General features: G+C 57.1%; 1 protein-coding gene across 3 annotated transcripts; it reads right to left on the bottom strand.

The window, feature by feature from the left end:
* Window positions 1–45: 45 nt before the first annotated feature.
* Window positions 46–23,534, bottom strand: LOC119566652 (sialic acid-binding Ig-like lectin 15). 3 transcript variants are annotated; one of them, XM_037902777.2, is made up of 8 exons: window positions 23,115–23,533; window positions 12,387–12,785; window positions 11,508–11,864; window positions 10,981–11,002; window positions 9,394–9,440; window positions 5,490–5,714; window positions 4,832–4,873; window positions 46–3,696 (listed from the first exon to the last, which is right to left on the bottom strand). In XM_037902777.2, exons 1-8 carry the CDS (start codon window positions 23,152–23,154, stop codon window positions 3,653–3,655), a joined length of 1,176 nt encoding a protein of 391 aa, XP_037758705.1. In that variant the 5' UTR covers window positions 23,155–23,533; the 3' UTR covers window positions 46–3,652. The 3 variants fall into 3 exon arrangements, with proteins under 3 accessions (XP_037758705.1, XP_037758706.2, XP_043403662.1); XM_037902778.2 differs by lacking the exon at window positions 23,115–23,533 and adding an exon at window positions 22,874–23,091; XM_043547727.1 differs by lacking the exons at window positions 9,394–9,440; window positions 10,981–11,002 and having other exon boundaries at window positions 23,115–23,534.
* Window positions 23,535–24,506: the final 972 nt, after the last annotated feature.

Here is a 24,506-nt window from a genome sequence, read left to right on the forward strand (position 1 = left end):
CCTCTCCTGGAACAATCAGAGGGAAACTAAGGTTCATTGGCCCTGTAAGGAGTCAATATTCAGCAGTTTATTAGTTTAACAGAGCTACCAAACAGTTCGGTTCAAACACAGCACTGAGCTGGTTTGGATTCAAAACAAAACAAAAGAAGACAGGATTTGAAGTGAATTCAAGTATAAGAGCTAAAGTTACCAGCAAATAAAAGTGAAAACATGCATCTGAAAGTCTGAAACGTAACCTAGCAAGTTTTGGTTCCAGGCTTTGTTTAAGCTGGTCTTCTCCCCCCATCTTCCAGCAAGATGGTGATGGACCCACTCCTCGGGCCGGATCTCTCCCAGGAGACCAAAGGTGCTGGGGCCTTTGTCTTCTTAGGTGAAAGAGAGAGAACTGGGGGTCCTCTGCCTCTTGCTTTTATCGTTCAGTGAACCTTTGAAGTGGATTCTTCTGCAGGTTACAGTCAAAGTAAAGTTTATTCAAGCTGTGAGGAAGGCGACATGGAGTGTGGTGGGGAAGGGAGCTCTGGACTATTTCTTCCCTTACTTGAGTTTGCTGAAATGCAGATTGTTCCATTCCCAGCCCTCTCCTCCCCCTGCTCTCTGGAAGACCCTGTTCACTACATGTGTAAATGGCGGTAAACACACATTCCTTTGCTGGGGATAGGCTTGTTTGACAACCTTTGGCCTTGGCAGGGCTGCCCATTTTGAACACGTGCTAATAACATTGTACCGAGGGAATTCATGACTTTACATACACTGGTGCTACCGACATTTCTCCATGATATTATTAACCGGCGGGTTATTAGTTTTCAGATGATGCCCCCACGGTATATGTCATACACAGATGATCACAGTGGTGTGTAGGGTGTGAATGCAAGGGTGTTTTGGGTCATAGGAGTTAAATAGGATGCTAAACTGCATGATAGTGTTCAGCCACGCGGTGGTGCTGTGTATATAATACCTTATTTAAATGATCCTCAGCCATACCTGGCAGAGCTTTAAAGGATCTCATGACGAACACAGCTGGTCTATAAGCAAGCTCTGTCACCAGCCGGTATCGGGCACAGAGGAACATGGCGTGGTGTTGGGAGTAAACTAAGAACAGAAACAAAGGTTGCAGGAACTCATCAACATGCCACTTTTCAGTGCTCCAGAACTTCAGCTTTGACAAACCTTCCCAGTGGACAGACTGGATGCAATATATTGCAAGATTTTGAACTGCAAACGAACTCCACATAAACGCTGAAGATATACAGACATCTTTTTAAATTTATGCTCTGGGGAAGCCTGCAAAGGACATCTTTAAATCCTTTGACTTTCCTGAAGACAGTCACAAAGATGACTAGGAAAGGGTTCTGGCTATGTTTGATTCATACTTTATACCTCAGAGAAATGTGGTTTATGAAAGATCATGTTTTCACCACAGACTTCAAGGAGCAAGGGGAAATGCTGTCTGTTTTTTAAGAGCTCTGCGTGCATTGGCTGAAAACTCTGATTTGGGAAAAACAAAACATGACAATCTCAGAGACAGGCTGGTTACTGGGTTAACAGATAAAAACCTTTCACAGCAGCTACAGCTGAACAGAGATTTAACCCTACACACAGCTGTACAGATAGCAAAGCAGTCTGAACTAGTCCGGCAACAGAACAAAAGGCAGGAGCGACTTGAAAAACCGGAAACTAGCTTAAAAGCTATAAAAAGCACTTCAGTGTTAAAAGTTATTATAAACCCCCCAAGGCAAGGAGAGAGAACTCCCTGGCTAAGAGGAACAAATTCCAGCCTATGTGCAGAAGGGATGGAAAACATCATATCCCAAGAGATGAGGCATGTCCAGCCAGAGGCACACAGTATAATCAATGCATGAAATATGGCATTCTGGAGTTGTTGGCTGCACCAAAGCAGTCAGGGAGTTGGCTGGTATTACCAGCAACCAAGAGCTGTTGTTTCTGGGATCTGTCACTTGTGATGACACCGCACCTGCCTGGAGAGTGAACCTGAATATTCCTGGCAAGACTATTGACTTTTAAAGTGACTCAGGAGCTGATGTCACAGTCCTCTGAGAAGGGACATACAATCACCGTCAACCCCTCCCAGAGCTGACATCACCTGGCCCAGCTCTGACTAGCCCTGGAGGTGTTCTGAAGTGCATGGGCCAGTTCATCTTAGAGACAAAGGCTGCGCATTCACTGTGCATGTGGTCAAAGGATCGAAGACCAACAACCTTCTCAGCCACAGTGTGGCAGCCATGAAGGACCTAGTGAGAAAGGTGGAAGAACTCGATGGAATATTTGGTGATGTTGGACTTTTGAAAGGAGACCCAGTACAAATCACCTCTAAGAGACAATGCTTAACCACACAGTGTACAAACATCCCTACCCGAGAGACCTTGGAAGAGACTAGCTGCGGATTTATTCAAGTTCAGAGGACATCACTATCTGGTCATAGCGGCCTGTTTCTCCAGGTGTATGGAGATAATGTACTTGACAGACATAACGTGTCGCAGGGTTACTGACACTGAAGCGCACTTGTGCTCATTCGATATTCCAGAACAACCAGTGACGAACAGAGGGCCACAGTGCCCTGCAGCAGGATTTAAGTTATTTGGAATAAACTAGGGTTTTTATCCTGTTACTAGCAGCCCACATGCCCCACAAGTGAGTGGAGAGGCTGAGAGAGCCGTGCAGACAGCCAAGAAAATCCTGCAGCAGGCAGATCCACTCCTTGGTCCGCTGAGTTACAGATCAACACCAAGGGCAGCTACTGGGTATGGTGTAGCACAACTCCTGATAGGAACACAACTCAGAACGACTGTTCCAGCTTTTTCCAGGGGGGAATCTATTTCCAAAGTGACCAGACATGCAGAGAGCAGCCAAATCGGCTAAAAAGGCTAGAAGATCTTACGAACACACATTTTACGAACACTTTTACAACACACATCATTCAGTTACAGAGCTGCCGGGCCTAGCACCTAGTGGCTGTGTCCATGTCAAACTGGATGGAGAAAATGGATGGGCAACTCCAGCTGCTGTAAAGACAAAGAATTCAGTGCCCAGCTCATGTGAGATCAAGCCCCAAGTGCAGAGTCCAACGGGCACCGTCGACAGCTGCAGTTTGTTCCGCAGAAAGAACAATCGACAGAGCAGATTCAGTGGATGGCGGATGCAGAACAAGACGACTCAAGGATTCCAAACCAGCCACAGTCACTCACTGTAACTAGTGGACAGCCTGACGAGCGAGCCACCGTGTGTTCGAGTCGTGGAATTAGAGATGATTCAGAGATGGTTCACAGGCAGCGCGATCGTGTAACTACGGTAAAGGGGAGGACCGTAGAGCTCGAAGGGGGAGATGTGAGGGGATGCTAAACTGCATCGTACTGTCTGGTCAATAGGCAGCGGTGTGTATCACACCTTATTGAAGCTACCCTCAGCGATCCATGGCAGAGCAAGGTATGCTGAACACAGCTGGTGTAGAAGCAAGCTCTGTAGCTGGCCCGTGTCTGGTACAGAAGAACATGTCAGGGAGGGAGGGCAGCTGCGCTCACAGCCCCAGGGGAAGGCTGCCGAGTGTCGTTTCGCTGAGGTGGGTTGCTCCAGGCTCCAGTGCCTTGTGCGGTGACTCCAGAGGGAACGGGGCAGGGAGGGTCCTGGGATGGACAGCTCACCTGGGTCCCCTGTATGGCATCAGCTCAGAATAGGTGACCTCTGCAGAGAGACCTGAATGAGTTAGCAAAGGGTCCTGGGACCCCTTGCCCAACACTGGGGTGAGGGCACCAGGTCTGCTTATACAGGGACCCCTCGCTTGGTGCGTAGATGCAGCCCCTCTGGGGTGGGGACATCAGGGCTGTTTATACAGGGATCCCTCACCCAGCACAGAGATGTGCCTGCCTCTGGGGTGGGGGCATCAGGGAAGCTCACACAGGGACCCCTCACCCAGTGCGGAGATGCGGCCCCTCTGGGGTGGGGCGCAGGGGCTGTTTACACAGGGACCCCTCGCCCGGTGCGGAGATACGGCCCCTCTGGGGTGGGGCGCAGGGGCTGTTTACACAGGGACCCCTCGCCCGGTGCGGAGATGCGGCCCCTCTGGGGTGGGGCACAGGGGCTGTTTATACAGGGCCCCCTCACCCAGAGCGGAGATGCGGCCCCTCTAGGGTGGGGCGCCGGGGCTGTTTACACAGGGACCCCTCGCCCGGTGCGGAGATGCGGCCCCTCTGGGGTGGGGCGCAGGGGCTGTTTACACAGGGACCCCTCGCCCGGTGCGGAGATGCGGCCCCTCTGGGGTGGGGCGCAGGGGCTGTTTACACAGGGACCCCTCGCCCGGTGCGGAGATGCGGCCCCTCTGGGGTGGGGCACAGGGGCTGTTTATACAGGGACCCCTCACCCAGCCGCCTCTGGTGTTTAATAACCACACAGCAACGCTGAACCACAGCTCCCCCCGCCTGCCCCCATGGGGTGACTTGCTGGGGCTGCCTCCCACCAGGCCTGTGTGTGGGGAAGGAGGGTCTGTCAGGGTCATGGCGGTGGGCGTCCTACCCCCAGGGGGTGTGGGGTCATTCGGATGGTGTGCAGAGCTCCCGCTGGTAACGCGTGGCGAGGGGGCTCCCCTCTCAGGCCCTGGGTGCCCGGAGACAGACACAGCGCTGGAGCCCAAGCCCCAGGGCACGGCTGCCCTCGGGGATGGTGCCCAGCAGGGCCACAGGAAACCAGCGAATCTCCTGCAAGGGGACCCTGGGGGCGGCTCAGCGTGACCCAGGCCACTGGCCAGGCTCTCCCCCCGGCGGACACTCGTCTCCGGGTGCCCCCACCAGGCCCGTCCACCGAGGCCAGAAGCGCCACTTACCTTCTGCTGGTGCTGGGGGGCTCTGGGCTGCGGGCTGGGGACCTGCGGCAGAGGAGCCCCGGTTAGCAGGACAGACGCGCCAGGGAAAGGCCCCCCCACACCCTGCCTCCCTCTGGGTCTGCCCCCCCCACGGCCATGCTCCCCCAACAAGCCCCCACCTGGGGCCCACTGCTGCGGGAGAAGCACACGCTGCCATGCCAGCTGCTCCCGCTCCAGCCCCCCGCGCTCACAGGGCCTGGGCCCCCGCACAGCAGGGGAGGCGGGATCCCCCTCCAACACCCAGGAAGCTGCTGTTTGCCCTGAGTCACCCAGCCCAAAGCTCAGAGGCTCAGCTCCATGCCAGCGTCTGCCAGCCCTGGCCTAGCGAGGGGCGTGGGCCGCGGGCGCAGAGAGCGCATGGCTGGGTCGGGAGGGGCATGCCTGGTCCATGTGGGCCAGCGCTGACAGAGCCGTGGGAGGGGTGTGCAGGGCACAGGGCCGGTGCCAGGTCAGCACACACCCTGGTCTGGGGCCACAGGGCTGGGCTGGGGGTTGGTGCAGGGGGTCTGTGTCCTATGGAGCACGGGGCTGCGGGGCTGGGTGGGGAACCAGCCCTGTGCAGACTGGCGTGGAGCAGGGATAGTCTGGGATCCTTCCCCTGCCCGGCTCGTCCACTCACCTCTACTGCCGGCCCCAGGGCTGGGGAAGGTCAGATCTGCGTAGGTGCAGCTGTCCGGGTCCTCTGCGGGAGACACAGGCAGCTGCCTTACAGGGGAGCTGGGCCCAGGCTGGGGCAGGGGCAGGGCCTGGGCAGGAGGCAGCCCATTGGCATGAGCAGCTGGCTGGCAGGGAAAGCAGGTATCGGCCTCACCAGGCTGAGCTCTCCCTACGCTCTCCCTTCCTCCTGGCGAGGAAAAGAGAAAGGAGCATGAACTCCGGGAAGGTACGTGTGTGAGTGTAATGGGGCCAAGAAAGCAGGTGATGAGCATCGAGCTAAAGACACAAAAACTAACAGCCAAAAATTTTATAAGTAAATCAGAAGCAGGAGGCCTGGCAAACTATTAGTTGGGCCGCTGGATGCTGGAGGTGCTAAAGGAGACTCAAGGAAGACAAGGCCATTGTGGAGAAGCTGAATGAATTCTTTGCATCAGTCTCCACTGCAGAGCATGGGGGGGATTCCCACACCTAAGCCATTCTTTTTAGGTGACAAATCTGAGGAACTGCCCCAGACTGAGGTGTCATTAGAGGAGGTTTTGGAACAAATGGATAAACTAAACAGCAATAAGTCACCAGGACCAGAGGGGATCCCCCAAGAGTTCTGCAGGAACTCACATGTGAAACTGCAGGACGACTAACTGGTATTTAACTGATCATTTAAATCAGCTTCTGTACCAGATGCCTGGTGGATAGCTAAAGTAACAAATGATTTTTAAAAAAGGCTCCAGAGGGGATCCCGGCAATTACAGGCCGCTAAGCCTGACCTCAGTACTGGGCAAACTGGTTGAAACCTTAGTAAAGAACGGAATGATCAGACACAGAGATTAACGCAGTTTGTTGTGGAAGAGTCAACATGGTTTTGTAAGGGGAAATCATGCCTCCCCAAGCTATTACAATTCTTTGAGGGGGTCAAACATGTGGACCAGGGTGGACATAGTGTACTTGGACTTTGAGAAAGCCTCTGACAAGGTCCCTCACCAAAAGTTCTTAAGCAAAGTGAGCTGTCATGGGATAAGAGGGAAAGTCTTCTCTGTGATCAGTAACTGGTTAAAAGAGAGGAAATAAAGGGTAGGAAAAATGGTCAGTTTTCATTCACAGTGGAGAGAGATAAATAGCGGGCCCCCCAGGGATCTGTCCTGGGACCCCTGCTGTCCAACATTCATAAATGATCTAGAAAAAGGGGTTAACAGTGAGGTGGCAAAGTTTGCAGATGATACAAAACTACTCAGGATAATTAAGCCCCAGGCAGACTGCGAAGAGCTACAAAAGGGTCTCTCAAAACTGGGTGACTGGGCAACAAAATGGCAGATGAAATTCAGGGTTGATCAATGCAAAGTAATGCACATTGGAAACCATCATCCCAACTAGCCATAGCAAGTGACGGCATCTAAATTAGCTGTTACCACTCAAGAAAGACCTTGGAGTCACTGTGGATAGTTCTCTGAAAACATCCACTCAATGTGCAGGGGCAGTCAAAACAGTGAACAGAATGCTGGGAATCATTAAGAAAGGAATAGAGAATAAGGCAGAAAATATCATGTTGCCTCAATATAAATCCATGGTACGCCCACAGCTTGAATACTGTGTGCAGATGTGGTCCCCTCATCTCAAAAAAGATCTATTGGAATTGGAAAAGGTTCAGAAAAGGGCAACAAAAATGTTGAGGGGTTTGGAACAGCTTCCGTATGAGGAGAGATTAATCAGACTGGGACTTTTCAGCTTGGAAAAGAGACGACTAAGGGGGGATATATGACAGAGGTCTACAAAATCATGACTGGGGTGGAGAAAGTGAACAGGGAAGCGTTATTTACTCCTTTACATAACACTAGAACCAGGGGTACCCAATGAAATTAATAGGCAGCAGGTTTAGAACAAACGTAAGGAAATACTTCACACAGTCAACTGGTGGAACTCCTTGCCAGGGGATGTTGTGAAGGCCGAACGTATAGCTGGGTTCATAAAAGACTAAGTTCCTGGCAGTCCCGGGTTTACAATGGTGCCAGTGGTGCCATGGAGCCAGGCCCATGCTCAGAAGGGGCCCCAGCCTGTTCCACTCGCACTGTGCCCTGAGACCCCGCCAGCCCGCTGCCCCCCCCACCATCACTGCTCCTCTCGGCCTGCCCACCGGCTGGCCAAGGGCTCTTCTCCACCCCCTGGCCTCACCTGTCGGCTCCTCTCTGCCCCCAGCCAGACCCCAGGGCACCTCCAGCTCTGGGCAGTCTCTGCTTCCCACCGCCTGTGGGCCCCACCTGTCTCCCCGGCGCTGAGCTTCCTGGGACTGGGGCAGAAGCCTGGCCAGTCTCAGCTGGGGGGGCAATGCAGGGGGCTTGGCTGGGCCCCTCCAGGCAAGGCGTCTTGAGGGGGCCCGGCTGGGGCAGGTCCTGGCCTGGGTGATAGCACCACTCCCGAGGGTCCGGAGCGATTCCCCGCCCCAGGACCAGCCCTGGCTGCGCTGCCGGCTCCCGGGGAGTGTGGCCGGGAGGCAGGGCATGGGGGAGAGGGTCTCTTAGGGGTCTGGGGGGGGTGCTGGGCTGTGAGGGGGCGGGGAAGATGTGCTGTTGGGGCACTAGGGATTGGGGGTTCTGTGGGTGTGCTGGGCACTTGTGGTGGGGCTGTGGGTGGGGGGGGGTGGGGGGCAGGGCTGGTGTTCTGCAGGGTGCTGTGCATTTGTGGAGGAGGCCTGGGGGGCACTGGGCATAGCGGGTCCAGGGGGGCTCTTGCCATCGGGAGTTTGGGGGGGTGCTTGTGTTGGGCAGGGGGGCTGTGTGGTGTGGCATGGGCCAGCCCCCGAGGGGAAGGGCACGCTGACAGCACAGGGCTGGGCGGGCCAGTGTGCATCCGGCAGCTGCTGGTTTGTAAATAGTGCCCGTGCACTGGGCTGGGCGGAGCGGGGCCGCCCCTGCCATGCCATGCCCCATTGCCCCTGGCTGGCCCCTCGCTCTGGGGACTGACCTCCCTGCACCAGGCTCCATTGCCTCCATGGGGGCCCTGGTTCCTGGAGGACAGGTCCATCAGTGGCCACTAGGCAAGATGGTCAGGAATGCAACCCCATGCTCCGGGTGTCCCTAAACCTCTGACTGCTGTGCGATTGGGAAGGGGCGACCGGGGATGGGTCACCTGTCCTGGGCACTCCCTCCGGGGCACCGGGCACTGGCGCTGTCGGCGGCCCAGACACGGGGCTAGATGGACCCTTGGTCTGACCCAGTCTGGCCGTTCTTATGCACAGGCAGGGAACGGCTTCATTTGTCTGGGTGGGGGGGGACAGGGCTGGGCAGCCCTCGGTGCCCTTTGCACCCTGGGGCGGCAGGGAGGTGACACCTGGCTCCATGCAGCTCCCCAGGGATGCACGACACACACATGGCAATGGGGCAGCTGGTCAAACCTGCCGCGTTTGGTGAAGGCCCTTTTGACTTGCGCTGGGGGTTGGGCGCTGTGCAGGGGGCTGGGCCTGCCTGGCTCATTCAGATTGGTTGGGGGGGGGGGGGGTGGAGCAAGTTTTGATGCCAAAATATTTTGTTTTTTAAAGTTACTAATTGTTTGGTACTTCTGCCGGGGGGAGGGGAATCACTTGAAAAGAGTGGTCTGATCGGCAGATACTTGGTATGCCCCCCCTCACCCATTCCCCCAATGTCCCCCGCGCCCTCCCCAGTCCCCCACATGCCCCCACCACCCCCAATGTCCCACACACCCTCCCCAGCCCCCTCCACCCCTGCCCCCACAACCCCTAATGTCCCACACGTCCTCCCCAGCCCCCCATGCCCCCCCCACGAGAGGTGTGGCGAGGTGCCATTGGCCTGGAATGCTACCTATGCCCCCCCCGACCCCCAGCCCCATGCAGCTGGCCCAGGGCCATGCCCGGCTTCTACCTGTGCAAGGTGCATCCTGGGTGAGGCCCACCGGGGCTGCCGGCTCCCTGGGAGAAGGAAGCAGGTTAGACACGGGAGCAAGGCCCGACTGCCCAGGGAGAGACCCAGCCCAGCCCCCCCATAGCACCATCCCTGGCACACACGCTGGGGGCGCCCCCGGGCCAGCCCAGCTGCTGAGCCCAGACAGACCCAGCCTGGCCCCACGAGCCCATGGCGGGCTGGGGGGGCATTTAGTCTCATTCCAGCCACGAGCAGAGCAAAGTCCCCAGCTCAGCCCCGCGCCCTGCTGTGGTCGGGGGTGCGAAGAACCAGTCTGCAGGGGGCAGCACCAGTGCGGGGCACGAGTGGGCGAGTGGCACAGGGTGGTGCAGAGATCATGGTGTCACAGACCCCACCTGGCCTCGCACACCTGCTCTCACACACGGCCCTCGCACGCCCACCCAGACACACCCTCTGCCCTTACACACCTGCCCAGACACATACAATGACCCACTGACACCCCCTGCCCTCACACACTTGCGTACACACCCACCCTTCCCTCACACACCCACCCAGATACACCCCCTGCTGTTGCACACCTGCCAAGACACACACAACCACCAACTGATACCCCCTTCCCTTGCACACCTACCCAGACACACACCTGCCCCCACACACCTGCCCAGACATGCACCCTGCCTTTGCACACCCACCCAGAGACACACGACCATCCACTGATACCCCCTGTCCCTGCACACACATCCAGACACACACCCTGTCCTTGCACACCTGCCCACACCCTGCCCTCACATACCCGCCCAGACACACCTACGCATATGCGCCTGCCCACACGCAACCACCCACTGATACCCCATCCCCGCACACACATCCAGACACACACCCTGTCCTTGCACACCTGCCCACACACACCCCGTGCCCTCACATACCCACCAGACACACCTACACATATGTACTTGCCCACACGCAACCACCCACTGATACCCCCGTCCCCGCACACACATCCAGACACACACCCTGTCCTTGCACACCTGCCCACACACACACCCTGCCCTCACATACCCGCCCGACACACCTACGCATATGCACCTGCCCGCACACAACCACCCACTGACACAGGCACCTACTGACACCCGCTGTCCTAGCACACCCGCCCACTGAGACACACGCTGAGGCCTCACACACATACACACTCCATACACCCTGCCCTCACACACTTGCCTAGACACACCTGCCCACACACACACCCTGCCTTTGCACACCCACCCCCTGACACTACCACCCAGGCCATGCACACCCACCTACTATACACTCCCAGCCCTCACACACCCACCTAGGCACAAACCCCGTGACACAAATCCTGCCCTTGCACACCAACCCAGACACACACCAGGCCCTCACACATACATTGACACACACCCCCTGCTCTCACACACCCACCCAGGCAGACACATACAGGCCTTGTACACCCACCCACTATGCACACCATGTCCTCGCACATCTGCCAAAACACACTCCATTGACAGACCCACCTAGACACACCCGCTCCCCTTCCACACCCACACCCACAGGCACCGTGAGGACACTCACCTCCCCGGGACCCGGCAACAGCCTGTAAGAGAACAAGGTGGAGAAGTCGGAGATGGTGCCGGTCCCGCACCCCCTGCCCACCCCCACAGTTCTGGAGCCTGCGGCACTGCAGGGACCAGGTGCCATGGAAACATGGCTGTGAACAAGGGGCAGTGCCAGGAATCCGCCCCCACCCCACAGCACCGGGGCGGACAGGGCTGGCTGGGGGAGGGAGCGCTGCACCTCAGCCCTGGGCTTCCCAGCAGTGCCCGCTGGGACCCTCTCCCCACTCAGCCCCCAGGCACCTGCAGGGCCCATCGGGTTCTGGGCTCTGGGCAGGGGGCTGCTGGGGATCGCCCTGCGTGGGCAGCGCACTGTGGGGCAGAGGGAGGGCTTCACTGCAGCGTGGCCTGGTTTGCTGGGGGGCTCTGGGGGTGGCGCTGAGCTGGGGCCCTCGCTGCAGCCACTCCAGCCGACGCCTGCCCGGGCCCGGGCCCGCTGCGGGGGCTGCTGCAGTGCCAGGCTAGCTGGGTGCACCTCACCCCTACCTTTCCATCGGGCGCAGAGGGCAAGCAGCAGGAGGACGGCGAGCAGGAACAGGGCTGCTGGGAGGAGGATGGTAAGCAGCAGGGGCAGCCCCTTGGGTCCCTGGAGCCCCACGAGCACCGAGCTCTCAACCCGGCCGTGCACGTTCTCCGCCCGGCAGGTGTAGGTCCCGTTCCGGCTCACGGACACCTCCTGCGTCGTCCGGTTCCAGAGCCCAGGGGTGTCCTGCAGCTGCACCACCTCGCTCCCCGCCGGCCCCAGCCATGTGATGTTGGGCACAGGCTTCCCCGCGGCCGTGCAGGCCACCCGCACAGGGAGGGGCCCGGGGAACAGCGTGAGGTTGAGGATGCTGGGTTGCGCTGTGGGGAGAGGAGAGGAGGGAACGATGGGGAGCAGGCAGCCCGTGGGGGGCTGGGATCGCCCTCCCCATCTGCCTTGGGGCTGGGCACTACTGAGACACCCCGCACTGGGGCAGGGAAAAGGCCTGGGGCCTTTCAGGGTGTCTGAGCCATGGCAGAGAGCAATCCCCTGGGCAGGCCCTGCCCGGGCACGCAGCACAGGGGCAGATGCCAGGAAAGCTGCCCGTCTGTGCCCACAGCAGGCAGGGGACAGGCGGGTGGGGCCCTGACACAGGCTCCATGCTGCACTCTGCCTGCAGATGGCTCCGGGCACTGGGGGCTCTGCCCGGGGCCATTCTCAGAGGGGGGCAGCCCCAGCTCTGGGAGCGAACGGACCTCAGAGCCCCCCGCACCACATACATCCCTCCCCTGCCTGCACCAGGGTGCAGCCAGCGGCAGGGCCCTGGCTGGCAGAGAGCGCGTGACCCCAGGATTGCCTAGACGGGCTCCAAGGGCTCAGCACCCTGACCCTGGGCACGGTACCTTCCACGGTGAGCGTTACCCCAGGGCTGCGCTCGTAGGCCGCTCCCTTTACACCTAGGAGCACCACGCGGCACCTGTACTCCCCGCTGTCCTCGAAGCGCAGCCCTGCGATGCGCAGGGAGAGGTTGTGCCGCCGGGGGTCCCCGGCCAGGCGGAAGCGCCCACTCGGCTCCTGACCCCTTGTGCAGTTCTCGAAGCTGCCGGTCTCAGTGCTGCCGTTGTTCACCAGGCATTGGAAAATATCGGGCTTCCAGATCACCTGGATTTTACCCACGTAGTCATGGAGCGGGTGTGTGAAGGTGCAGGGCAGCACAATGGAACCTCCTCTCAGCCCCGTTATCCGTGGGGGGACATGCATGCTCCAGGTGGGCTCTGCCCAGCCGCCCCGCAGAGCGCCCCCTAGAGACACAGACAGAAGGTGTGATGGGATGTGAACTCTGTTACACCGTTCAGCCACCGGGGGGCGCTGAGTCTAAGCTAACCTGGGCCCTACCTATCAGAGCATTAGAGGATCTTATGATCAACACATCTGGTGTGTCTCTCTCTAGAAAGGAAGCTCTGTAGCCAGCCCATGTCTGGCATGGAAGAACATGGTGTCAGGAGTAAACTAAGAACAGAGATGGAAAGAAAACAACAAGAGAGGTTGCAAACAGAAGGAACAAAGCAACAAAAGCTGGACGATCTAATCAACATGCCACTCTCCAATGACCCAGAGAACTGCAGCTTTGAGATCAATATTTTGCAAGGGTTTGAATTGCAAACAAACTCCACAAAGACACCGGAGATATACAGGTATCAACTTTAATGTGTGCTACGGGGAAGCAGGCAGAGCAGATAGTTAAATCCTTTGGCTTTACTGAAGACAGTTACAAAGATGACTAGGAAAGGGTTCTGGCTGTGTCTGATGTGCACTTTACACTGCAGGGAAATGAGGTCTATGAAAGGTGTGTTTTCACCAGAGAATTTCACCAGATGATACTAAACTGGGAGGAGTGGTAGATACGCTGGAGGGCAGGGATAGGATACAGAGGGACCTAGACAAATCAGAGGATTGGGCCAAAAGAAACCTGATGCGGTTCAATAAGGATAAGTGCAGGGTCCTGCACTTAGGACGGAAGAACCCAATGCACCGCTACAGACTAGGGACCGAATGGCTCGGCAGCAGTTCTGCGGAAAAGGACCTAGGGATGACAGTGGACGAGAAGCTGGATATGAGTCAGCAGTGTGCCCTTGTTGCCAAGAAGGCCAATGGCATTTTGGGATGTATAAGTAGGGGCATAGCGAGCAGATCGAGGGACGTGATCGTTCCCCTCTATTCGACATTGGTGAGGCCTCATCTGGAGTACTGTGTCCAGTTTTGGGCCCCACGCTACAAGAAGGATGTGGATAAATTGGAGAGAGTCCAGCGAAGGGCAACAAAAATGATTAGGGGTCTGGAACACATGACTTATGAGGAGAGGCTGAGGGAACTGGGATTGTTTAGTCTACGGAAGAGAAGAATGAGGGGGGATTTGATAGCTGCTTTCAACTACCTGAGAGGTGGTTCCAGAGAGGATGGTTCTAGACTATTGTCAGTGGTAGAAGAGGACAGGACAAGGAGTAATGGTCTCAAGTTGCAGTGGGGGAGGTTTAGATTGGATATTAGGAAAAACTTTTTCACTAAGAGGGTGGTGAAACACTGGAATGCGTTACCTAGGGAGGTGGTAGAATCTCCTTCCTTGGAAGTTTTTAAGGTCAGGCTTGACAAAGCCTTGGCTGGGATGATTTGATTGGGGATTGGTCCTGCTTTGAGCAGGGGGTTGGACTAGATGACCTCCTGAGGTCCCTTCCAACCCTGATATTCTATGATTCTATGATTCTATAATTCAAGGAGCAGGGGGAATGCTGACTGTTTTATAAGAGCTCTGTGCACATTGGCTGAAAACTGATTTGGGAATGCAGAACATGACAATCTCAGAGACAGGCTGGTTACTGGGTTAACAGATAAAAACCTTTCACAGCAGCTACAGCTGAACAGAGATTTAACCCTAGCCACAGCGGTACAGATAGCAAAGCAGGCTGAACTAGTCCAGCAACAGAACAAAAGGCAGGAGCGACTTGAAACACCTGAAACTAGCTTAGAAACTGTAAACAGACACTTGTTAAAGGTCATTGTCATAAAAAAAAACCCAAGGTAAAGAGAGAGAACTTTCCTGACCAAGAGGGACAAATTCAAGCCTACGTGCACAAGGTGTGGAAAAAGTTATATCCCAAGAGATGATGCATGTCCAGCCACAGGCACACGGTGTAATAAACGCATGAAATATGGACATTTTGCAGCTGTTTGCCACACCAAAGCAGTCAGGGAGTTGGCTGGTATTACTGACAATCAAGAACTGTTGTTTCTCAGATCTATCACTTGTGATGACACCGAGCCGGCCTGGAGGGTGAACCTGAATATTCCGATGTGACAAACTGAGATTTTCCCTTGTTACGTTGTATGTGAGTCTTACTATCTTGTATGACTACTGTGTGGAGACGTCAGGGATGGTGCCAGTGCCAGCCTGGGCCTGGGCCTGCACCCCCTGCCCACCCCCACAGTTCTGGAGCCTGCAGATACACCTTGTGACTCAGTAAAGTATGCAGTGCCTTGCCCATGTGACTCCAAACTCCATTTTGCTGTAATTTTCACAGTAAGAACAAAGAGGAGTTCTTACACCTGGAAAAGACTATAAAAGGCTGATAACTCATCTCCATCTTGTCTTCAATCCTGCTTCTTACCTCTGGAGGAACTTTGCTACACTGAAGCTCTGAACAAAGGACTGAATGACCCATCCCGGTTCTCCAGAGACTTGATTTGAACCTGCTGTTTATTCCATCCCTGCTACAAGCCTGAACCAAGAATTTTGCCATCACTGTATGTCATTGATTCCATTGAACCAATTCTAGCTCTCATCTCTATCTTTTTCCTTTTATGAATAACCCTTTAGATTTTAGATTCTAAAGGATTGGCAACAGCGTGATTTGTGGGTAAGATCTGATTTGTACATTGACCTGGGTCTGGGGCTTGGTCCTTTGGGATCGAGGGAACCTTTTTTCTTTTACTGGGGTGTTGGTTTTTATAACCATTCATCCCCATAACGAGTGGCACTGGTGGTGATACTGGGAAACTGGAGTGTCTCAGGGAATTGCTTGTGTGACGTGTGGTTAGCCAGTGGGGTAAAACCAAAGTCCCCTCTGTCTGGCTGGTTTGGTTTGCCTTAGAGGTGGAAAAACTCCAGACTTGGGCTGTGACTGCCCTGCTTTAGGCAATTTGTCCTGAATTGGCACTCTCCGTTGGGTCCCACCAGAACCAGCATCGTTACAGTGGCGTAGTCGTGCTAGGATCCACAGAACCAGGTCAATTAAGCTTTGGGTCAGAACCCCCCGCTATCCAAATGTGAATTTTGGTGGTGAGAGTTTGGTTGGTTAAAGAGCAGTTGCAATGGACGAGCAAAGAGCCTACGAGGCCTTGGCAGAAAAGCCGGGAAAGGTTTGTGTTCAGAAAAGGGGATAAGCTTTAGAAAGAAAGCTACAAATCAAGCACTGAGAAATCTGTTAATGGCTAGTGATCAGGAGGCAGGAGCACAGCCCTTAGCTGATGCTGCAGAAGCTGCAGAAGGAATTGGAAAGCAAAAGGCAGCAAGTATGATTTAGTCGGGGATCTGTCCTGCTTTGAGCAGGGGGTGGGACTAGATGACCTCCTGAGGTCCCTTCTGTCACGCGATGCTCTGGAACTGCTCCCTACATAGCCAGTCAGGACTCTGGGGCAGTCTCCTCTCTGTGAGCAGCCTGTCTGCAGGACACAAAGCTCACCCGGCTTCCCCCTTCCTGGGTCTGACCTCGGAGCATTCAGCCTCCTCTGCCCCTCCGTGCACTTCCCACAGAGAGTCCACTCAGGCGGGCCCCGGGGGAAGCCAGAGGGTCCTGCCCCCCAACTTTGCAGACAAATGTGACTCTCAGCCAGCCAGTAAAACAGAGGTTTATTAGACGACAGGAACATGGTCTAAAGCAGAGCTTGTAGGTGCAGAGAACAGGACCCCTCAGCCGGGTCCATTTTGGGGGACAGTGAGCCAGACAACCACATCTGCCCTTCACTCCATGTCTCCAGCCAGCCCCAAAATGACACCCTCTCCAGCCCCTCCTCCTCTGGGCTTTGTCCCGGAAGGAGGTCACCTGATCCCTTTGTTCTCCAACCCTTTCGCTCTCACTTTGGGGGGGGGGGGAAGGGCCCAGGCCATCAGTTGCCAGGAAACAGGGTGTCGGCCATTCTCTGTGTCCAGACCCCTGCACACCCCTGCCCTCTAGGGCTCTGCAACGATCATACACCCTTATCTCACCACCTAGAGACTTAAGAACTGCATAGGGGAAACTGAGGCACCCCCACACTATTCAGAGGAAACATTAAGAACAGTCCCACTTCGTCACACCTTCCAACCCTGATATTCTAGGATTCTAAGTAAACTGCAACTTGAGCTTGAACAAAGACTGGCAGAAATAAGGCAAAAGTGGAAAGACTTCAGCTCCAAGTGAGAAAAGCAATGGAAGAACAGCAGAACTTTCCAGTATATAACAATGTTGTTATGTTGTTGTGACGAACTGGGACTGTTCTTAATGGTTCCTCTGAATAGTGCGGGGATGCCTCAGTTTCCCCTAGGGAGTTCTTAAGTATCTAGGGGGTGGGGTAAGGGTGTATGATCATTGCAGAGCCCTAGAGGGCAGGTGTGTGCAGGGGTCTGGACACAGAGAATGGCCGACACCCTGTTTCCTGGCAACTGATGGCCTGGCCCTTCCCCCCTGCAAGGTGAGAGCTAAAGGGTTGGAGAACAAAGGAATCCGGTGACCTCCTGGCCCGGGAAAGGGACAAAGCCCACAGGAGGAGGGGCTGGAGGGAGTTTCAGTTTGGGGCTGGCTGGGACATGGAGTGAAGGGCAGACGGGGTTGTCTGGCTCCCTGCCCCCCAAAATGGACCCAGCTGAGGGGTCCTGTTCTCTGCACCTACAAGCTCTGTGTTAGACCATGTTCCTGTCATCTAATAAACCTCTGTTTTACTGGCTGGCTGAGAGTCCCGTCTGACTGCGGAGTTGGGGGGCAGGACCCTCTGGCTTCCCCAGGACCCCACCTGGGCGGACTCGCTGTGGGAAGCGCACGGAGGGGCAGAGGAGGCTGAATGCTCCGAGGTCAGACCCAGGAAGGTGGAAGCTGTGTGAGCTGTGTGCCCTGGAGACAGGCTGCTCCCAGAGAGGAGACTTCCCCAGAGTCCTGCCTGGCTTCATGGGGAGCAGTTCCAGAGCATCGCCCGGGGACTCCGTGGCAACTGATGGCAGAGGTGGGATCTACTGCACCCCATGGATGGCACTTCCTGCAGTAGGTGACTGGGGAGCAGTAAAACGAAGGGGGATTGACGAGGACCAGGCGTGCTGAAGGCTCAGGGAGGAGCGGTTTCGGGGGGCGGTTAACCCCTGGGAGTGTGTGACCAGCGAGAAGGACTGTGCAGTAATGGGGTCCCCCTGGGGACTGCAGTGAGCAGTCTCAGGGGCCAGGGCGGAGGAGCCTGCGGCTTGGCCCTTGGAGAGAGAAGGACTTTTGCAGTAACAGGGTCCCCCGGGGGATTGCAGCGAGCAGTCCAAGGGGCGGAGGAGTCTGCCGCTCGACCCTGGCAAAGAGGAGGTGACCTCGAGAAGGGCTGGCACACTAGGGGTTCTCCCTGGAGACCGTGAGGAGCTGAGAGCACACAGGCCTGTGAGTCCACAACAACTTGGGAAGAGCGGAGTGACGGCCTGTCACTGTCTCCTTAAGAAGGACATTGTAACCCTGTGCAGAAAGAGAGGGTTGAGCATTGGAAAGTTCACCAAAGCAGAGTTAATCGTGCAGCTGGAGGAGGATGACCGCTCTAAGGAACAGATTCCTGACCCCAAATGGGGCTATAGCAGGATCTGGGAGCAGCTGGAGTGGTAGCCAGGCATCGCCAAGACTCCTGTCCCCGACCAGACGAGGGTCTTCACGATCGGGTTCCCCATCAGGGGATCGGAGACGGACGGGATTGGAGCTGAGTCCGAGAGAGCCAGAGGACTGTGAGAGACAGCGAGAGCCCGAGAAAGAGCTGCAGAAGCAGCAGCAGCATGAACTGGCGGTGGGGGAGCGGAGAGGCCTAGGGGACCTCCCCGGGGTGAGTGGGGATAGACCCGGGGGGCCAGTTCTGCAGGGAACCTCGAGACTAAATTGCTGCCCTGGTTAAGGAGGTGGGGGATGTGGATGCCCACCTCACTGCCTTTGAGCAGGCTGGAGATTTGAACCAGGGGGACCCTGTGGAAAAGCCCCGGTGTCTAGCTCCCTTGCTGGGTCCCAAGGCCATAGACTCCATCAGCCAGATGCGTGGGGAGGTGGACAGGCTCCCACTCCTGACCCCAACCTATATGTCTGTGTGGAGTTTCCTGGGGCCGGGCCCCTCGGACCCCAGTGGGAGCGGAAGGGGATGGTCAATGGGGAGACATTCCTGGGGTGGCGAGATCCTGGGACAGAGAGAACTGTTGTCAGGCCTGGGTGGTGCAGCCTCAGATGCTGAGGGGCTGTGTGAGCTGGGTGAGGGTCCGAGGGACAAAGCCCCTCGCCCTGCCTATGGCCCAGATCCCTGTGCAGACCCAGGAGGGGTGGGGCTGGCTGGCCGTTGGGGTTCTCCAGGATATCAGCTGCGAGACCCTGTTGTGGGGTGTGACGATGTGACCCAGCAGGGAGAGAGGAGTGTTGACCTGGGAATGTGCCCTGGGGACGGGAGACCTGAGAGCCTGTCACCTGAGCCAGGAGGGGGAGGGGGAGGTAACACCTCTGCCCAGGAATGTGGACGGAGGCTGCAGCAGGGAACCTGCTGGGTGGGTTTGGTTTCAGTTTGGGGCTTGGTGGAGGAACACAGGGAACCCCAGGGCTGGGGTCTAAGCTCCCTGCTCCCCCAGAAGGACTTGATGGAGGGGTCCTGGGTGTACCCACAAGCTCTGTTTTGGACTGTGTTCCTGTTGTCCAATAAACCTCCTGTTTTACTGGCTGGCTGAGAGTCTCAGTGAATCCCAGGAAGAGGGGTGCAGGGCCTGGACTCCCCCACACTCCGTGACAACTGGTGCTAGCGGTGGGATCTACTGCACCCCGTGAACGGCGCTTCCTGCAGTAAGTGACTGGCGAGCAGTAAAACGAAGGGGGATTGACAGGGACCAGGCGTGCTGAAGATTCAGAGAGAGACGGTTTCAGGGGGCGGTTAACCCCTGGGCGTATGTGACCAGAGAGAAGGACTTTTGCAGTAACAGGGACCCCCGGGGGATTGCAGCGAGCGGTCCCAGGGGCGGAGGAGTCTGCAGCTCGACCCTGGCAAAGAGGTGGTGACCTCAAGAAGGACTGGCACACTAGGGGCTTTTCCTGGAAACCGTGGACAGCTGCCCGGCCTGCGAGTGGCCAGCAGGGAGATGTACGCTAAACGCCTTAAGAGCGACCTGGTGGAGCTGTGCAGGCAGAGGGGGCTGCGCATTGGGAGGTCCACCAAGGAACAGCTGATTGCCCAGCTGGAGGAGAGGGATCGCTTGGATGACCCGATCCCTGTCCCTGAGGGAAGCCGCCCGGCGGACGCAGCGGGGGCCCTGGGGCCTGACCGGGCTGGGAGCGGTCAGACGGCTGCCGAGGACATCCCGAGACCCTTCCTACCTAGGCCTGGGGGAGGGGTTGGGGGAACCCCGGCAAATACCGAGGACCCCTGACCCCAGCAGCCAGCAGGGGATCCTCCCGGCGGAGCTCCCCATCCCTGGAGCGGATGCGGCTGGAATGGGAGAGGGAGATGAAAATGAGGGAGCTGGAGGATCATGAAAAACAACGTCAACATGAAGAGAAACAACGTCAACATGAGCAGGAGGAGAAGGAGAAACAACGTCAACATGAGCAGGAGGAGAAGGAGAGGGAACGTCAGGAGAAGGAGAGGGAGCGTCAGGAGAAGGAGAAACAAAGACAGCATGAACTGGAGCTGGCCAGGCTGAGGAGCAGTGGGGCCCCGGCTGCGGTGAGTGAGGGGGGACCCAAGACTGCAAGGGGCTTTGATAAGTGCCTCCTGGCCCAGCGGAAGGAGGGGGAGGACACAGATAGCTTCCTGACGGCCTTTGAGAATGCCTGCGAGCTGCACAGGGTTGACCCTGCAGACAGGCTCCAGTTCCTCACCCCCTTACTGGACCCCAAAGCCGTGGAGGTGTACAGCCGGATGACAGGGGCAGAGGCAGGGGACTATGAAACTGTTTCAAACAGGCCCTGCTCCGTGAGTTCGGGCTGACCCCCGAGATGTACCGGAGAAGGTTCCGGGGTCAGCGTAAAACGCCTGAGGTCACCTACCTACAACTGGTCAACCGGATGCAGGGATATGCCCGCAAGTGGACAGCGGGGGCCCAAACTAAAGAGGACCTGCTTGACCTGTTCGTACTGGAGCACCTGTATGAACAGTGCCCTTCCGACCTGAGGCTGTGGCTGGTGGACAAAAAGCTCGCGAACCCCCAGCACGCAGGGCAGCTGGACGACGAGTTTGTGAACAGTCGGTCAGGGGGTAGCCGGGAGGAGTCCCAAAAGAACAGGCCCCCCCCGATGCAGAGAGAGAGTCACCATGGGGCCTCCCAGCGGGGAAATAGGGAGAACCCCCTCCCAAGGGGAACGCCTGGCGTCGGGCCCCTCCGACCCGCTCGAGGGGACCAACGTGACCTGAGCTGCTATCACTGTGGCCAGAGAGACCACGTACGGACCCAGTGCTCCAGGCTCAGGGACAAACTGAGCAGACCCGACCTACCCAGGGTTAACTGGGTAGGGACCCAGCTGGACGAGGGGCAGACGACCCAGGCAAGGGGGGCTGCCAGCTTACCACCTGCTCTGGAGGGAAGAGTTCCCCAGGCCAGCTCCGCCAGAGGGCTGGAGGCTCTGGACTCAGGGTGCTCGGTTTACAGGGTGGGCGCGGGGCTGTCCCTCCGGAGAGAGTGCCTTGTTCCCCTGGAGGTGGATGGGAGGAAGGTCAATGGATACTGGGATACGGGCACGGAGGTGACGCTGGCCCAGCCCGAGGTGGTGGTCCCAGATCGGGTGGTGCCCAACACCTACCTGACCCTGACAGGGGTGGGCGGGACCCCATTTAAGGTGCCCGTGGCAAGGGTACACCTGAAATGGGGGGCCAAGGAGGGCTGTGTGACTGTGTCTCTTTGGGACAGGATCCAGGCCCTGCTACTGTATTGGCCAAGGGTTTGAATTTGAATTCAGGGAACCAATCGGCGGAGAGGGAAATCGGAAATAGGCTCAGGATACCTGCCTGCCTGTAACCAGACCCTGGGGTTGGGTGGGACAGAGAGATGTTCCCTGCCCCCCTGCACACCAGAAAGGGCGCTCACGCTGGCTCTGATGCTGTAAGGAGAGCAGAGAGGTCTCTGCTTGCCCCCACTGGGAAGCAAGGGCAGCACTGAACATAGGGGAAACTGAGGCACCCCCACAATATTCAGAGGAAACATTAAGAACAGTCGCGCTTTGTCACACTTCCATTACCAACCTCTGCTTCCACGTGGGATTAGATGTTAAGTTCACTGAGAGATTACAAGTCATATCCAAAGTGTCTAGAGATGAGAGTTTACCTACCATCCCCTGCATTCTCGAGAGATTAACTACACAGCTGTTCTGCTCTGCAGACTCATAGAATCAGAGAATCATAGAATATCAGGGTTGGAAGGGACCTCAGGAGGTCATCTAGTCCAACCCCCTGCTCAAAGCAGGACCAGTCCCCAATTAAATCATCCCAGCCAAGGCTTTGTCAAGCCTGACCTTAAAAACTTCTAAGGAAGGAGATTCCACCACCTCCCTAGGTAACGCATTCCAGTGTTTCACCACCCTCCTAGTGAAAAAGTTTTTCCTAATATCCAACCTAAACCTCCCCCACTGCAACTTGAGACCATTACTCCTTGTTCTGTCATCTTCTACCACTGAGAATAGTCTAGAACCATCCTCTCTGGAACCACCTCTCAGGTAGTTGAAAGCAGCTATCAAATCCCCCCTCATTCTTCTCTTCCACAGACTAAACAATCCCAGTTCCCTCAGCCTCTCCTCATAAGTCATGTGTTCCAGTCCCTTAATCATTTTTGTTGCCCTCCGCTGGACGTTTTCCAATTTTTCCACATCCTTCTTGTAGTGTGGGGCCCAAAACTGGACACAGTACTCCAAGTGAGGCCTCACCAATGTCGAATAGTGGGGAACGATCACGTCCTTCGATCTGCTGGCAATGCCCCTACTTATACATCCCAAAATGCCATTGGCCTTCTTGGCAACAAGGGCACACTGTTGACTCATATCCAGCTTCTCGTCCACTGTAACCCCTAGGTCCTTTTCTGCAGAACTGTTGCCGAGCCATTCGGTCCCTAGTCTGTAGTCTCCGCTGCCCAGTCTCCCCTCGGAACCTGGGCCACAGACTGTTCACTCACCGAATCAGCATGGAGACAGTCCTCTCTCAACAACCTTGTCTCCCCAACAAGCTGGCCAAATCCAGCCACTTGTTATAGCACTGTTTCAACTTTCTTAACAGCTTTCACTTCATCTGAGACCTTCTCAAAGCTCTCCACACTGGATCCTTCAACAGGAAGTCAGTGGATCCATTCACCACAGCCCAGAGCCAGAGGCAGCGAGGGTCCATTGCTCCGGGCAGGGGGTGAGAGCCAGACCTACCTGTGAGCAGACCCCAGAGGCACACGCAGCGGGGGTCCATCGCTCCAGGAGGGGCTGAGCGCCGTCTGCTCCAGGCACCGGAGGGTCTGGGCTCAGCAGGAAAGGGAAGTCCCAGACTGGCTATTTCATTATGTCCTGTCCTATGAGACAGCAAAACCACAGTCGTCCTCAGGGGAATGAGGCTGGGCAGGAGATGTGGAGGGGGCAACCAGAGGCCCACAGACGGAGGGGCACAGACACCCGCCACCCACCGCACAACTCAGGCAGCAGCAGCCTGTCCCTGCCTCGCGAGCCTCGTCTAGGAGAGGGCACAAGCAGGCCGGGGTGGGGCCCTGGGCAAGCCCGCCCATCCCCCTGGCAGATCTGTGGGGGTGTCACACTCGGGCCCAGGGGGATGGAGAGGGAGGGTGCTTCCCTTTTTCACTCTTTGCTGTTTGTCAGAAACACACGCTCAGCGACCAGGCGTGAATTGTCTCCTGTATCAGGGCCGGAGAGCCTAGGCAGGTCCCCCACCCCACCCCCGCAGAGCCTGGGGGCCAGGGCAGCTCCCCCAGCAGAGCCAGAAGGGGCCGGCAGCTCACCTAGTCTGGCCTGCTGGTAGCCCAGGCCCTTGACCCCCACCCCGGCCCCCCTGCGCCTGGCTCTGGAGGTACGAAGAGACGGAGACTCCACCACTGCCCCAGCAGCCTGTTCCCAGGGCTCATCAGCCTCCCTCCTGCCAATTGACACCTCATTGCTGACCGGACCTGGGCCATGGGGCCGTGCGCTGCCTTTCCCGGCTAGGTTCAAGCGCCCAGGGCAGTGCCGGGGGTTCTGGCTGGGCCGGGTCACACCCTGAGCACATCACCTCGCCAGCAGCTGTCTGAGCGCTAACCGGGCAGAGCTCTCTCTCGCCCGGGCTGCCTGGCCAAGCACCCTCGTGGCTCTTTCCTGTCCCCGCTCCAATCTTTCAACGCCCTGTTTAATCCGTAGGCACCAGACCTGGGCACAGGGTCCAGGATCGGTCTTGCCAACACCGAGTACACAGGTAACTCCCCCCCACCACCCCCCGCTCCCTCACTCGGGCCGGGGGGGAATTTGGTCAGGTAGCATCACCGAGTGGTCAGGGCTTAGGCCCGTGACTTGCAGAGGTGTTGTTGGTAGGGGAGCCCGGGCCCTCCCGCTCCACTGGACTCTGATCCAGGCCCCCCAGTGCTCTTTACAGTCGGGGCTCCGTACAGCTGCCCTCCCCGGCCTCTTCCTATCCCCCCGCGCTCGTCTCCAGGTCGCCGCCCGGGTGAAGGAGCGTGAGGGTGTCTGCTCACCCCTGGCCATCTCCAGTGGCTGCAGGTAGTGGGGCAGCTCTCATCCTCTCTCACCGGTAGCTGCCCCCTCCCGGTACGGCCCTCCCGG

Source organism: Chelonia mydas, chromosome 5 (genome assembly GCF_015237465.2).
Source record: "Chelonia mydas isolate rCheMyd1 chromosome 5, rCheMyd1.pri.v2, whole genome shotgun sequence".
In the NCBI taxonomy this organism is placed as follows: domain Eukaryota; kingdom Metazoa; phylum Chordata; order Testudines; family Cheloniidae; genus Chelonia; species Chelonia mydas.